The sequence below is a fragment of the Oryzias melastigma genome, linkage group LG11, assembly GCF_002922805.2.
Source record: "Oryzias melastigma strain HK-1 linkage group LG11, ASM292280v2, whole genome shotgun sequence".
Classification (NCBI taxonomy): domain Eukaryota; kingdom Metazoa; phylum Chordata; class Actinopteri; order Beloniformes; family Adrianichthyidae; genus Oryzias; species Oryzias melastigma.
In genome coordinates, this window is record NC_050522.1 from 8,874,986 (window position 1) to 8,886,035 (window position 11,050).

Consider the following 11,050-nt stretch of genomic DNA (forward strand, 5'->3'; position numbering starts at 1 on the left):
AATAATGCCACATTGTTTTATCAAATGCAGGAATCAATTCTTATAAACAGCTTTTTTGTTAAACTTTGAATCTAAGATATATTTTTTATCATTTTATTTAAAGTTTCCCACTTATTAAGTTTTTATTACCTGACAAAAATTGGTTTAAACATTAAAAATATGACAAAAACATTAATAATGAATTGTCATTCCTAAATAACACTTTTTTTTAAATCAAAATGATTTAGTAGTTTTGCTTTGATGCCCAACCCAACAAATATTCAATTTGACCGACTTACATAAGAAAAAGTGGAAAAGATTAAAGCAAAGCACATTGTGTACTTCATAGCTAACCTTTCATAGTCAACTCCTTGCTAATTTTGTGCTCAATTCAGCATCAAAATACTGCAAAGCAGAAGAAACCTCTACCACTGTTTGCATGGCAGTAAAAAGCTCCATTAGCTCCACTGTAATCTTGCTGAGTAACAACACAATTACACAAATGAACCACAAAATTTCCGCTTCCTAAAGATTCTATTTGAGATTTTGTGAAGCAGCGACCATAGTAAAATATCGTCAAAAACAGGATCCCGGTTGAAAAAAAAAAAAACTGGTTGCGAAACACGAACACAGTGTCTTGTGTGAAAAGTGTGTGGGCGCCAAGGCAGCATGACTAACGCATGCACAGATGAGATGCTCACTGACATGTCAAGCTCCCAGAGAGACAAGCTTCATTTTCTGACATATTAAACCCAAAACCCATTAAATGGAAAACTGAAGTATGACAATTACGGAGGTCAAATTAATATCTCAGGATAATGAGGCCTTACAGACATCCATACAGCAGTTCAATAGTATCTAAAAATACTAGCTCATTCAATTGAGTCTCTAGTTTTTGTAAAGAATCTTACTGTGATTGGAGCGGTGCTGAAGCGAATCTTCCTCTTCGGCGGGACGTCTTCTTTGCTTTCTTGAGGCAGACCGGGGATCTCCGTCAGGTCTGAGCCGGGGTCATAGACTATGTCGTCGTCGTCATCACCGTACAGGTCATCCTCGGGGTCTGTGCAGCTCTCCCCCCAGCCCTGATAGCAGGCATCCCCGTCTGCGTTAAAAATCACTTGCTCGTTCCCAGCGTATTCCTCCTCAGGTTCTTCCCTCTGGTTCCTAGAGGATTCGCGGGGTTTGTCTTCCTTTGAATCCTCCACATCCTGTTTGGTTGCAGAAGCTATGGCGTCCAGAAGATCATCAGAAGTTTCGTCGGTGATCACAGCACCATGAGAAGGTTTTGAGGCTCTGAAGTCCTTATGGTCCTCTGAAGGCTTTGGGTCTGAAGGTTCAACCTCTTCTTCATAAGACCCATTGACCTGGCTTTCACCAGTGGTAGTCCCAGGCAAATGCTGATTGTTTTTCTTCTGGACCTCGACCTCTGCTTTGGATTCCAGACTATCTGGTCCAGGACTGGGGCTCAGAAAGTCCTCAGAGGATGAGGACATGGGAAACTTGCCTCCCATCTTATTCCGGGAGGTTCCATGAACGGGTGACTGTCGTGACTCATCCTCGCTAAGGTCGCCCCCGTGGCGATTGGATCCGTCTGGTGAATAGAGAGCTCGTCTGCTGACTCCTCTGTGAGGAGCTCCCTGGTTGTGGTGGTCGGCATTTTCAAAGACAGCGCTCAGCTGACTGACAGTCGGTGAAGACGCGTCAGTTCTGGAGCACAGGGAGTCCAAGGAGTCTGTGCTGCCTCGGTTGGACCTCGCTCCTCGCCAGTCATCAAGGTGCTCATGGGAGCCCCTCTTATCGCGTCCGTAGGGAAAGACTGGTGACTGGGACTGATCGCGGGACTGCTGCTCAAACAGCCTCCGGGTTTCTGAGAACTTCGCCCCGGCACCTCCAATCCTCTCAGCTGACGAGGAATGCTGGAGCTTTATCACTGACCCATCAGCTTTGTTGATGAAGTTGGTGGGTTTCACCAGCTTCTGTGGTGAGGACTCGTCCCGAGCCCTGGTTTTAGCTGTGGTATTCTCCGATCCCATTTGCATGAACATGTCCTTAATGCGACTGACGTGGGCGCCATACTGGCGACCTCTCGGCTGTTTCCCCCGTTCCAGGCCTTTGGGCTTCGAGTCTCCATCGATCCGAGGCTGATCAAAGGCTTTCTTCAGAGCCTGGAACTCAGCACGGTAGGCATTACGGTGAGGAGAGGCACTCCGGAGGCTGGTCCTCTCTCCCGAGGCCTCCATCTTCAGCATGATGATGTCTTTGGATTCGGAGGGGATGTCAGCATCGCGGTGACCTCATTAAATTGGTGGAGTGAGGAGTACAGTCGAACTTACTCCAGTCTTCCAGTTCCAGTCACGCCTGCAAGAATGACATAGATGTGAATAAACATATGCAGCTCTAGTCTACCAGAAGATTTTTTTAATCAAAATAATGGATTCAAAGCTTGAAAAGAGATCAATGCTCTTATTATTAAGACTCTTATGGGGCCAATTTGCTTAAAAATAATATGAATGGCTCTAGAGTACAATCTGTTTGCATAGAAAAAAGCATAATCTGTCAATAAATAGATTTTGCATAATATGTAAAGTTTTTCTGCTTTTGACATGATCTACATGATGTTGAAACATGCAAAAGAAGCAATAGAGTCCTACTCCAATTGTCTTTTGATCTATTTTAAAGCGTTTCCAGATGTCTTGTAATTATGATAATGTCGTTTTTAGCCAAAATCCATAAACTTGTGTCATTTCTTAGGACATAGTTTCTCCAGAACGGCAATATTTCTTTAGAAATTTATCTTTTAGCTGTGGGCAGGACTGTTGGTGCAGACCTTCCCCGCATTTCCCATCATTCATCTGTTTACTCTTTCTCCTGCTACCATCACATCCCCAACCTAACATTACCGGTGCAAGAAAAATGGCGTGCAATGTTGCAGCTTTTAATACTACGGTCAGAAATACAACTGGCACCGTGCAATAGGGAGACATCGACAGAATCTTCAAGATTTTAATCTCGCTGCTTGATTCTATTGAAAATCGTTGCTGTGATCACAATTGTAGATGGCGGCTGTAAGGTGGGCAGAATGCTCCACTTTTTATATAACCCCGGTGGCACTTGATATGGAAAGCCACCGTCCAAAGACATTTAAACATCGTGCAATCAGGGCTGCAGCCAGTCGGCTATCCGCCCCGTGGCCACCCACCCAACTGTGGAACAATTTCGTCATCCCCTGTACGACCTCATAAGGACTGATCAACTCTTACAGAAAAATCGTCCGGTCTGTGAAATTCTAACTTTTTCCTAAAACGTCACTACATCATGTATAAAAATGCAACCAACAACTCCCAATTACAAATACTGCCACACAACTACCTGCTGATTTTGCTGAAAAACTTGCATTTAAGTTGCCGCATGGTGGCATTTTGGGGTATGTATTGTAGTCTATATCAACTCGGAGGAGGAAAACAGAGACATACATCATATGTGTCAAAGTCAAGGATTCGGCGCACCGGGTAATTATATCAGGCCCGAACAGATCATTTTATATTTTTGTTAATAACAACCCAAACTTGCGTTGGTAACATGTTGCAACACATTCTCATTCCCAAGTTGTCCCATATTGACGCATGATTAAGGACCCTAGTCGCGTCAAAAATTAACGTTTTGGTGTTTCCCTCTAAATTAAATTAAGTCTCCCCAACCTCTGGGCCGCAGACGGTACAGGTCTAGTACTGGGACGTGACTCCATCGGTATCCTAACCCTAAGCTTAACGCGGTACCGGACAGTCAGCACCAGACGCAGATAAGTACTAGTTGCAGACACGGTATCAGACGCAGACTAGGCTTGAATTAGGGTACCGGCCGCATCTTAAGGTTCAGTCTGTGTCAAAAAGTGACGTTTTTAAAGTTTTAAAAATTTAGTTTAGGTGTGTTCAATAAATGTTTATCCTGTTCGGCCCGTGACCTATGGTGTGTTTTGGATTTTGGCCCCCTGTGTGATTGAGTTTGACACCCCTAACATACATAGATCTATTTTTATACAGGTGGATGCATCATTGGAGCAGAGCAGGGACCTTATGGCCCACCCAGTGTATTTTCTACGTCACAAATACAACCTTTTTCAAACTGATTTTTTTTTCATCTGCTCCTGGTAAATACATTAATACTAATAAATGAAATGTTTGCGTATTTTTGTTTAAATATGTCTTCCATAGTCAGAAAAATGCAAAAAGAAGATATTAAAAACACCAAAAACATGTTTTTAATCGGAAACCGAAGTTGTTTTGAAGCTGCAGCTCGGAGGGATGGATGCAGGTGCAACAGCAGCACGAACCTCAAATATCCCAGTTCAGTCTTCATGTTTCATTAGATCCGGTCTGGTTCTATTTTAATTCAATCCTTTCTGCAGCATGAACTTTAGAAAAAACCTAGTTTTGAAAATCAATATTAAAAAGGAGCAAACATCTGACTCAGTTGGATCAGACAAACAAGCGCGCGCGCGCATCAGCCCCGCGCGCAGGACATGACAGCTCCGGCTCGAGCCCTTTCACTTTTCCATCTCTTTTTCCTCTTTTTTTCCATAAAGCTTCTGTTCTTCGGAGGATTTGGTGCGAACAAGTTAACTGTTTACCATCATGTGTCACAAAAACAAAAGACTTACAGTCATGGCTCCAGCTTCGGTGAAGGCGCTGTGAGGAAAACACAAATAAAAAACAGTCCAGAGGACAAACGCGAGCAGATGTGGAGGATTTTCTGTAGAAAACACTTCCACTAAGAACATTTCTGTCTCCTGCGCGTGGATAGTCCGGGACGGAATGGCCACTACAGACAGGCTGGAAGCCACTCGAGCCGCTTCAACGCCATTGCAGGCAGTGGGTGATGCTGCCAGCCGCACAATGGGGGTGTCGGTGCAGTTTGGCAGCTCATCCCCCCCGAGAGCTGCGCCGCGGCGGCGTTTGCAGGACGCCGGCGTCCGGTTTGGGTGTGCGGTCGGTGAGGTGGACTGACTTGCTGCAGTAATGGCCGATGTTTTTGCACGGAAAAGCGTCATGTGACAGGTGCTAAAAACCTGAACTGCGGCAATGGTTCGGTCCGATAATCTGCTGCGCGGAAGGGGCTTCAGCGAGCTGCAGTCCGGCGTAAATACCAACACACACTGACACGGGAACTTCTCTGCCTGCTTGAAGTGGATATGGGGGGGTCTTTGGAGGGGGACCCCGGGTCTGGGGCCACCCCGGGGGTCTTCTGAGACCCACTCCAATGAAAATGGTGTTTTTACCATGTTCTTGTGGCATTTTTCAAATGATGGAGGACATATATATATATATATATATATAAAGAAAATTTAGCTAAAAGTTACATTCTTGAGTATTCAAATCCTTGTGAATCAGAAGCAGACAAAAAATGTTTTTGTTTTTTTTAAACTCCTGGTTAGCTCCAACATTGCTCGCCATTTTCGTTATATCGTTATTGTTAGGTTGGGAATATGAGGGGCTGTAAGACAGCGGGAGAGAATGTTAACAGAGAGCTCTCAGTGATAGGGAGGGGATGGGTGGGCGGGGTTGCTCAAACAAGTCCCGCCCACAAACCAGAGGTGAATTTCTACTGCAGAAACGATAGTTTTGTCCAAATGGACAATATGCATGACCTACTTCCACATTCGGTTTATGACGCTCAGTCATTTCTTGTTGGGGCAGTGGCCTATTGTTTATGTGGAAATAGTGGAGTATTTGGACTTTAAAAGATGATTTTTGGAGCTAACAAGAGTCACTATAAACGATGTTAGGCTAAGTGTTCGCTTTTCTAGCAAAATACTCCACAATAAAAATGCAAAAAGGATTTAAATTGTATTTGTCATCCCACATAGCAAACTTCAAAGGTAACTTGCGAAGGCTGATGTAATTCAAAAATATTTACGTGAAATCAGCTCTAAAGCTAATGAAAATTTAGGTTTCCAACACATAATAGGTGCAGGCAAGATGCAGATTGCTGCATAGTTTCACGTATTTTATGTGAATCCAAAGCTAAATATTGTAGTATTTAATGACCGCGATCCATTTGGAACCGGAATCCTAATCTTAACCTTTCCTCCATGTCCGTGCAGCCAAGAAAAAAAGTTCCGAACTGCATGTCATTTTTAGAAAATTTCACATGAATACCATTTCATTCGGGCTAATGCTAACTAGCATGAGAGACACGTCTGATTATCGCTGTCTTTATCTTTATGACTTGTTATGTTTCAATTACTCCACAGCAGAGTGTTTCTAAATGTGTTTAAATGTATTGTTCAGTGTCAGGTAGACAGTCTGAGACGTGATTCCCTTTCCTAAACATCTCAACACAGGTGAGGTGCCCGTTAGCTCACGCTGCTACCGCTCCATGAAGAAGGCAGGAGCATCTCATCATCAGCTGAGAGTAGATCAGTGTTCTGAAAGTCACTTCAAAGTTTTTTTACACATAAAAGGTTCTGTTTAAAAGGTTTTAAATGTTCTAACATAAATAGCTACGTTTCATCCCAAGAAGTCATATGATCATACAGTACATGATAGCGTTTTGTTAGCATTGGATATTTGGTGTTTCAGGAAGGCAAACTTTGTCTTTTTGGATGTCATTTTGAATACATATAATTACAAACTAACATACAATGTAAGAAATAACAAAAATAAACCAATACCAGGGAAAGTAAACTGAGATTTGCCAAGTCCATACATACAAATAGCCACAACCAGAAGCAAATAGGCGGTCTTATTCGAAACCAGATGTACGCCACACAGCTCCATGTATAGAGTCCATTCCCACCCTAATCCCTAACTACTAAAAAACTATATAGTGCAGGACTATAAATTGCCCTGGATTTTAAAGTAATTCAGACATCATGCATGCTCACTACTTTTCTTTAGTTTTTCAAAACATTAGATATAACATCACTGATTTCACAAAGTGAAAATCGAATAAATACGAACATTTTGCAACATGTTTTTGTGACTCCACTGTGTTCTGATGATGAAAATGTGGATGGTTTATTTAAAAAAATTCATTTAAACATGTTTTTTTTCCCAAAAACTGTTCGACCACAGTGCATTGTGGTCTATATTCGCATATGTAGCTAGCACCGATGCACGCTAGTTTTTCTGGGAAATTTCCACTGCATTCTATTTTTAAATTGTAGATTTGGACAGAATTACAAAATCCTGAACGCACTATATAGTGCACTATATAGCAAGTAAGGGAGGAATTTAGACATAGCCTATACAGTTCAGTATCATCTAGTCCCCTGGACTTTAAAAGCAATGCTAACACCATGCTACTTTTTTTTTTATAACAGCAAGTATTACATCAGCAATTTGACAAAGTGAAAATCTAATCGATACAAACATTTTATGAAGACTATTTATGAATTCACCGTGTTCTAATAATAAAAACGTAGATGGTTTATTAAAAAATTACATTTAAACATATTTTTCCACAAAAATTGGTCAAACGCAATGCATTGTGGTCTATATTTGCAAATTTAGTGAGCATCAATGCATGCTAGTTTTTTCAAAGACTTCTGGGAAATTTCTAGTGGACTCAATTCTAACAACTACATAGTGAGTAGTGAAGGAATTTGGACAGAGTCTATATCCTTGGAAAAGTCAGGATTTTCAAATGTATCTAAAAACGACACAATTATAGTTAAAAGATCATTTTTAAAATAAATTAAGAAATTGAGTCCTTATAGACCCACTCCAAAAAAAATCTGATTTTTAACATGTTATTGTAGCATTTTTCTTATGATAGACATATTTTAAAGGAATTTAAGATTAAAACTACATTTCATAGTATCTCTCTATCCTGATAGTAATCATTTAGGATGAGAGCAGATGACAAAATGAAGATTTAATAAGCTCTCAGTTGTGGTATAAAAAACTACATTGTGTGGGCTCAGGTGAGAATTAAACTTTTAATTAATTTTACCATCAAACATCTCTTGTTCCTGTTATGAAAGAATATCATTTCAAACACCATACTTCACTGGTAAAAAAAAAAGGATAAAAACAACAAGAAGTCTGAATTCATGTGACGACTTCAAGATAAAGGAAGCTTTGTTAACACCCAAACACATGATTATGATCTTAAATAACTTGTTAAAGCACTTTATTGTATTACAGGGTTCACCATAGTTGCTTTAAAACTTCCATAGTCAATTGGAAGAATTAATGAATTCTGAATTGAAGTTTTATCTATAAAATCCTTCGATTTATCGTAAAAAAATTTAAACTTACAAGTTTTTGCAGTTTTTAGGGAAAACTCAAGCTTGCATAACTGCAAATATTTGTCATTTTTAACTAATTTAATCTCAATTTATTGCTTGAATTATAAGATGTTGTGGTTATGTAATGTGTTTTTAGTCTATCCCTTTAAGCAACATAGGTGTGTGATGTTATTTGGCACATTTTTAGTACTTTTTGAACTACAAAGCACAAACTAAAGTGCAGCACATGTAAATATACAGAGTATGTCCACGAGTGTGTGCGTATACCCATATCTGGAGAAAAAATAAAATAAAAAAAGGACATAGAACTGCAATTTAAGTTGAAACCCATTTGGCTGCTTGTTCAAAACTGTAGGGCTTTCCTTTTCCTTTTACACAAACGTAGTGATTATTCTGAAACACTCATACCCACTCCAACTACAGGCTATGTAAGATGTTGCTAAGCAACCTAAAAATAATCTTAAGGGGCTGAGAGAGAGCGTAAGAGCAGAAAACATATGAACTGCAGAGCTAGTGATGCTGGATCAAATGAAAACTCTTCAAACAGGAAGCGTTCAGTGAGAGCTGCTACAGCGACCAGATTTAAGGGGTTTTTCTGCAGGATCAAGGAGCTGTAAATTAGCCCCCATTGAGGGGGGGGATGCCGGTCAATTTAAGGGTCCCAAAGCTTTTCAGAAGATCTGAGTGGGAGCCAAGGGGGCCAAAACGCAGCCATCTGTCTGCTAAGAGAGACTCCACAGGAGGCCTGGACAGATTGGAGGAAAATCCCCAAACAAGTGTTTGAGTTCTGACAGCTGTTCACATCGTCTAAACGTGAAAACTTTAGCTGAGCAAAAGCATAAGGAGGATTTCTTCAAAGCCTCTGTGGCATGAAAAGGACATTTTTACAAAATCTCAACAGAACTGGAACGGAAATGTGAACTCATTGTGTGGGGGTCATTCATATTACTCTGCCATTGATTGATCCAAGACCTCTAAATGGATTTACTTTACTGTATTCACTTGGGGTGTAAAAATGCATTTAAATAACAATTGGATTCATTTCATAATTAGTGGTTGCTAATACGATTCATAATCGATATTTTGAACAAACCGATTTACAGATCGATCCAGAACATCTTTAAGATAATCAAGTGTAAATTAAATATGTTTGCAAATAAACAAGAATTAATGTCAAATCCATTCAAATTTAGTTTAATGAAGATCAGCCCACTGTTGTTTTTCCTCATCAAAATAATAACAATTCAAACATTCTAATAAACTATATAGAAATGTCTTTTCAAAAGTGTTTCTACACTGGACTATAATGATGGTTGATCATTTTTTGCTACTCTCACATGTGTGTTGTCTGTTTTGATGACACTTGGGCGTTTTTACATTAGTTAAATAAACATAGCGTACCTCAATCCTAATTTCAAAATCGACATAATTGATTTATTTCATTTTGAAACAAATTTATAATGATATGCGAATATTCCATTAACAATTTGCCACAGACAGATCAATCTGGTTGAATTGTGAGAAAATAAAACGATTAATCGACTAATTGATTCATTGTTGCACCGATAGTATGTACCATCAGTTCAAACCACAGTTATTAAATGCCTTTTTCTTCAAATAAAGTTCATTCATTTGTTGACGCGATGTTGTTTTCTATTGTCCAAAAATTTGATTTCATTTACTGAAATCAAGATTCTTTTTAAAATTTGATTCCTGTTTTCTATTTGGAGTATTATGGCCAGTTTACAAACAAAACAAAAAATATTTTCAATTTTGACTTTAAATCTCGTAAATTTACGAGAAAAAAGTTGCAACTGTTAAATTACGAGAATGAAGTCCTATATTTATGACTTTAAAAGTCATAGGCAAAATGTTTGACTTTTTTTCTTGTAAATTTACAAGATTAAATCTCGTAGATTTACAAGATTTAAACTTGTAAATTTACTTTTTTTCCCCTTTCTTGATGGCCCTAATACTCTATTGTATTACAACAGGGTATTAGGGCCAGTTTACAAAGATTTTTTTTTTTATTATTATTTCAACTTTAAATCCTGTAAATTTACGAGAAAAAGGTCATAACTGTGAAATTCTGAGAATTAAGTCGTATAATTATGACTTTAAAAGTCATTTTCTAAATTTACGAGAAAAAAACGTGTACATTTATGAGATTAAAAGTCCTATTTTTACGACATTTAAAGTTGTAAATTTACAAGAAAAAAATTGTAAATTTACTTTTTTTGGTGGGCCTAATACTCCGTTGTAATTTATCAACTTTATATGCACATGAATCTTTTTCTCTTGGTCTCCAATCAAAACAAAACAAAAAATAAATAAATAAACAAAAATACTAAAGAAGACAAACAAAAGAGATATACACCCTGACATGGATATATCAAGTTTTGGATTATTAACAGTGACTAAAATGGAAACAATATATATAAAAAAGAAAAAACTAAAAGATGATACATATTTGTATCCACGTACCAATGCTTTTGTAATTTATCTTAATCATTAGTAGACATATTTGTCCATACAATACATGACACATTGAATCCATTGAATGTGAGGTTTGTTTAAAAGAGGTTAATTAGCTGCTTAAAAATGAGTGGGAGGATGTATCACAGCCCTTTTATGCTTTACTTAACTATTTTTTTTAACTTATAGTTCTGTTTGTAACTTCTAATTACAGTTATTTATACAAATAACACATTTTATGAATAAGGAAATTAGCCACACTAAATAATGCAACGAGTCAAGCACATTATTTATAACATAACTTTAACAAAGTACATAAAACCAAAAATTATATATATATATATA

The 11,050-nt window shown here is 38.5% G+C and overlaps 1 protein-coding gene across 6 annotated transcripts in view; it reads right to left on the reverse strand.

The window, feature by feature from the left end:
• Window positions 1–11,050, reverse strand: part of ppp1r9a (protein phosphatase 1, regulatory subunit 9A) — an 80,699-nt gene that overhangs the window by 65,643 nt on the left and 4,006 nt on the right. For 4 of the 6 annotated variants that reach the window (XM_024299048.2, XM_024299032.2, XM_024299042.2 and 1 more), the window contains exons 1-2: window positions 4,637–5,117; window positions 891–2,337 (exon numbers count right to left, since the gene is read on the reverse strand). In XM_024299048.2, coding sequence (XP_024154816.1) covers window positions 891–2,228 — 1,338 coding nt within the window. In that variant the 5' untranslated portion in view covers window positions 2,229–2,337; window positions 4,637–5,117. Of the gene's footprint in view, window positions 1–890; window positions 2,338–4,636; window positions 5,119–11,050 lie in introns of those variants that run through there. The other 2 variants (XM_036214227.1, XM_024299024.2) reach the window with 2 other exon arrangements.